Source organism: Mus pahari, chromosome 10, assembly GCF_900095145.1.
Source record: "Mus pahari chromosome 10, PAHARI_EIJ_v1.1, whole genome shotgun sequence".
Lineage (NCBI taxonomy): Eukaryota > Metazoa > Chordata > Mammalia > Rodentia > Muridae > Mus > Mus pahari.
Genome location: NC_034599.1, coordinates 54,791,468 through 54,796,717, shown reverse-complemented (window position 1 = coordinate 54,796,717; position 5,250 = coordinate 54,791,468). Strand labels below are relative to the sequence as shown.

The 5,250-nt window shown below is 39.3% G+C and overlaps 1 protein-coding gene across 4 annotated transcripts in view; it reads right to left on the bottom strand.

Moving 5' to 3' along the window:
* The window catches only part of Myo9a (myosin IXA), a 186,638-nt gene that overhangs the window by 43,014 nt on the left and 138,374 nt on the right, over positions 1-5,250 (bottom strand). For all 4 annotated transcript variants that reach the window (XM_029543622.1, XM_021207762.2, XM_029543623.1 and 1 more), the window contains one exon: positions 4,505-4,617. In XM_029543622.1, the coding sequence (XP_029399482.1) occupies positions 4,505-4,617 (113 nt within the window). The remainder of the gene's footprint in view (positions 1-4,504; positions 4,618-5,250) is intronic.

Sequence of the window (5,250 nt, the reverse complement as noted above, 5' to 3'; positions counted from 1 at the left end):
ACTCACTTGGTAGACCAGGCTGGCCTCGAACTCAGAAATCCACCTGCCTCTGCCTCCCGAGTGCTGGGATTAAAGGCCTGCGCCACCAGGCCCGGCTATGAGTAAGAACTTTTCTGATCAAGCTGCCATGTCTCCTTTCCCTTCCATGACGGACTCCTATCCCTTTGGAACTATAAGCCAACATAATCTTTTCCTTCCATAAATTGCCTTGATCATGGTGTCTTATCACAGCAACGGAAAGTAACTAATACAACACTGAGCTCCACCTCTGTCCTTCTGTTGTTCTTTTATTTTGAGACAGCATCCATTGTTGACCTTAAACTCTATAGGTTCAGGCATTCCTTGAGCTTGTGTTCATCCTACTTCATCTTCAAACAACTGGGATTAATGGTCTGTGCCATCAGGCTGGGAAGTAAGTGTGCTACACTATGATTTATGTTGGGTTTAAAGTGTTTCCAGTGTGCACTAGCAGAGCTCGTAAACTACAGTCTTCCTTATAGGGTTACCTGGCTGGGCAATTTTGCAAGGAAATCTCTTCTAATCTTTCCTCAATAGATGAACAAATTCCCAAAGATTCTTTGAACTATCTACTCAAAGGGCATAAAAACATGTATTAGCTGAGCAAAGGAAAAAAGTGGAGAGGCATAAGCATTTAAAGTGTAAAATTCATTTTAAAAATAAGTAAATACCAGGGATAAGTTAATAGTAAAGTGTTTGTTACACAAAATGAAAGCCGGAGTTTAGTCCCCAGAGCCTATGGTTATGGTATGGCAGGCTTCTAATCCCAGTCCTGGAAAGGTTGGAGACAGGTAGATTTCTGGAGCTAGCTGCTGGCTAGTCAGGCTAGCCAAACCACAAAGCCCAAGAACTCAGTAAGAGCCCTGTCCCACAAAACAAAGCAGTGGCCAGCAACTGAGTGAGGTTGGCCTTTGACCTCTACATACATGCACCTGCACTCAAGTACACATATACCAGTACACTCATACATTTACATTATACACACATATTGAAAAAAGAAAAGGCCCAATACAACTGGAGTGGGGACTATCCCAAAAGCTGTTGCCTATATGTGGGATACATTCTTCTAGTTGGGCTTCCTTGTCTGGCCTCAGTGGGAGAGGAAGTGCCTAGCTTCACAGAAACTTTAAGTGCCACGCCCACTCCAGTAGTGACTCCTTTACAGGTCTAAAAACCTGGACACAGTCCTGAGGCAAAGAGTTTCAAGGAAACTTAGCCTCCTGGAACCTTGGCATTCCCATTGCTAGAATGCCCCAGATTTGTTCCTGCAATATCTTGGAGGGTCCTGCATGCTTTCTTACAGTATTTTACTGGATAAGAGTTAGAAATCTCAGGGCAAGCTTAGCAAAGTATACTTTTAAAATCTTCATTACAGCCAAGTTACTTTCATATGCAAGTCTTTACCTAGGCCTAGGAAATAGNGGGGTTGTGGTATTGCATTATTCATGAGAAGGTCTGCTAGAGCAGAACCCCCTGGTGCTAGCTCTCACAAGGCTCAAAGGAGTAGCACAACTTGTGACTAGGGTGTGAAACTCTTCCCTGTCTTTAGCTGACCCTAGGCATTTCCTGGTGCCTGTAAGTCCTTTTGAAATCATTCCTCTGTTTTGTATCACATAACTTCAATGTACTTTGCCTGCTGTGGCATCCTACCCCTTTATTTTCTGTATTATTTAAGACTGATGCTCATTTTAAAGAATACACTCAGTTTACACTTTTGTGTGGACTGTTTGTCACTCGCCAAATCCTCATCTGCAACCGAGAGACTCCATTCCACGCAGATAGGAGACCCCACAAAGGAGGCAGTCTGTGGCATTTAAGTGCCAGGGTTGGAGGAATAATGAAGGAGGGGCCCACCTGCTCAGAGAAGGAAAGGAGGGATGGGGGAAGGATTCTGGGAGAGGACGACCAGGACTGGGTGGGGGGTGGGGGAGCAGTGAACAGGATGTAAAGTGAATAAGTAAAAAATTAATTAATTTAAAAATGTGGTCCACACCTTAAAAATATTGGTAAACTTGCCAGGTAGTGGTAGTACACTCCTTTAACCTCAGTGCTTGGAAAGCAAAGGGAGGTGGATCTCTGTGAATCTGAAGCTAGACTGGTTAAAGAGCAAGTTCCAAGACAGCCAGGGCTACACAGAAATCCTGTCTTGTGTGTGTGTGTGTGTGTGTGTGTGTGTGTGTGTGTGTGTGTGTGTGTGTGGCGGGGTGTATATTGGGTATAAAGTTAAGTCTAGAAATCTTCATTTTTATCTTTCCCTGAAAATAAGTTTATTATTTTCTGCTAAGAATAGAGAGGGCCAGTTGGCTGCATGTGTCTTTCTCAATTTTACCTACTTGGTTAGTTTTCAGACTTCTCTCATCTATTAAGACATTTACATTTTGATTTTGTCTGCTTTGTTTCATCATTTATGGGGTTGATCATTTGGGCAAATAAAGTGGAAATTAAATTTATATAACTACCTCCAATTATATGTCCTTTAGTCTATTATATTATTATGTACATATTTTTTTTTCAATTCTGACTTGTAGTATAATCTTTTCTAGATTTAAGTCTCTTGTAAATTCCTTTAAGTTTATAAAAAGTGGTCTACAATTAAAAAAGAAAAGATTTTTTAAACACACCTTAATATCTTCATTAAGGATCCAAATGCTTATATAATTTTAAAAGATATTTATTCAAAAATAAAAATTACGCCGGGCGTGGTGGCGCATGCCTTTAATCCCAGCACTTGGGAGGCAGAGGCAGGTGGATTTCTGAGTTCGAGGCCAGCTTGGTCTACAGAGTGAGCTCCAGGACAGCCAGGACTACCCAGAGAAACCCTGTCTCGAAAAACCAAAAAAATAAAAATTACACAAACTCTCTATGTGTGTTTGGGTGAATACACACACACACCTATGCATACTGATAAACATCCCTATGTGTACTAGAGGCCAAAGGAGGATTTTACCTGCTCTACCACTTTCTAGTTCCTTGACTAGTGACTAGCCAGCTCTAGTGATACTCTGATGTCTGTTCCCTTCACAGTGTTAGGGGTGTTTTAAAAGCCTGTCATGTATGTATATGCACCACCAGAATGCTTAGTGTCCTTGGAGGCCAGAATAGGGCATTGGAGTCTCAAATTAAAGTAAAATACAATTGTGAGCCATCTTAGGGGTGCTGAGAACTGAACAGGTCCTCTGAAAAAGCAGTAAGTACTTGTAACTGCTAAGGCATCTCTTCAACTCTAAACTTTTTTGGGCCCTCACTCTTCAGCAAACACTCTGCTGCAGCTTCAACCCAGCTCCCCCACAAGCAACTTAAAGAAAACAAAGTTATTTTCTGAAAGTATTTTTCTTGCTTTTCTTGGGTGGACAGATGGGTGGAGGTTTTGAGTCAGCTGTGGCTGGCTATCCTGAACTCAAAAGTATTTTCTTTAAGCAATTTAGTGCAGAGTATATTACATATATTACAAGCTTAAAACTGAAAAATATCAATTTCATCCTACCTAATCTCTCACCTTTTACAATATTATAGATCACATAATGATTAAGAAACCTCCCCCAAATCATATTGTTATCCACATAAGAAGATAAAACTCAGTATGTGTGTGTGTGTGCATAATAATATACTTAGCAATACTATTAATTCTTATAAATTAAAGCAAAAGCCATCTTCCAGTAAGTTGCCAAAATGACAAAACACAAAGGGAAAAAGGAGTGGCACCTATTACCTGTTCTCTATGCCTTTAAGGAAACATGAAGGTATTCCTTTGGCCACATACATGCAAATCTATAAAGGATGATGATGCAGACATCAGGGGAGTGAGCACTGTTAATAAAAGAATGCCTCACAAGTGGAATTCATTTACAAAACAAGAACTGTATACACCACCCAGCATGCCATGGATACCATTATAAACAAGCAGGATAAGGGAAAATTCTTGTAAAGAAAGATGATCTAAGAACTGAGCCTATTAAACACTCTAGGAGACAGCTCCCTTAAATGGGTGATGGGAAATCATCAGGAAAACAAAACAAAACAAAACCCAAAATAGCTGAAGTACTTCTCTTCACTACCAAGAGAAGTACGCTGTACAAGAACAAACAGAAAGGTTAGGTGCTAAAAGCCCATGGCCTATAAATTTAAGACTTAAGTGTACAAAGAGAAATAAAAAGAACTTAGACTGTAAAATGTTTTTCTTAAAAGCAAATTGCTTAAAATTTAGTATATAAATTATTAAATAAAATCATTGAAATTATTATATTACTCAGGTTTGGAGAAATGGCTCAGCTGTTGAGAGCAATGGCTGCTCTTCCAGAGAACCCAGGTTTGTTGCCTAGCACCCACATGGCAGCTCACAGCTATTTATATCTCCAGTTCCAGGGGAATCTGACACTCTCACAGAAACACACATTCAGGCAAAACACTGTTGCCTATAAAATTAAACAATCTTTTAAAGAATGAAACAAAGAAACTTCTATTATTTCTTTATACACCTCATACATACCTTATGTCCAAATCTGAAGACTTCTGTCTTACTGCCAATTTTGTAATCTCTCCTTGAGACATAGCCTTATGGAGCTTTGCTTGCTCATCAACTGAAGAAAATCGTTGTGATGTCTGTAGGAATTGCACATGGCAAAGGCTTAAAATCTGATAAACATATGATAGCATGACTGACTTACAACTCGGTAATCATCAGTTCACAATCCCTGGCAATTCAGCAAGTATCTCATCAGGAGGTCAGGAAAACAGTCAAGACTATTCACAAACTCAAAAGAATCCAAATCTGAGAATAACACAATACTGACTGTTATGTTCTGTATCTCTCTCTCTCCTCTCTCTCTCTCTTCATTATTTTGGTACCTTGAAGTTATTCTTTTTATGGGTTATAGATTCCATTCAAAGTTTAAAAGAACTAAGCTACACAAAAGAAAACCGAAACATCACTTATGTTCTAAATTATAAACAGTTTATATCAAACTACCACCACTTCAATTTCTTTTTGGCAATTAATATACCCTCCTCTAAGGACAATTCACTTCTGAGAATTCTTGTTAGTTATTCAAGTAATTTTCTTGTATTTCATCTCTTAAAGTATCCTTTAGCCTTTTGATGTGCCTGGGTATGGCACAAGTCAGAAAATACCCAGAGCTGTCATAGACAGATGTCTGTGGCCAATATAGCGTATAGGAAATCCATGTCTAATGCATAAGAACAGTCAGACAAAACAGTTTTTTTTTTTTTTTTTTT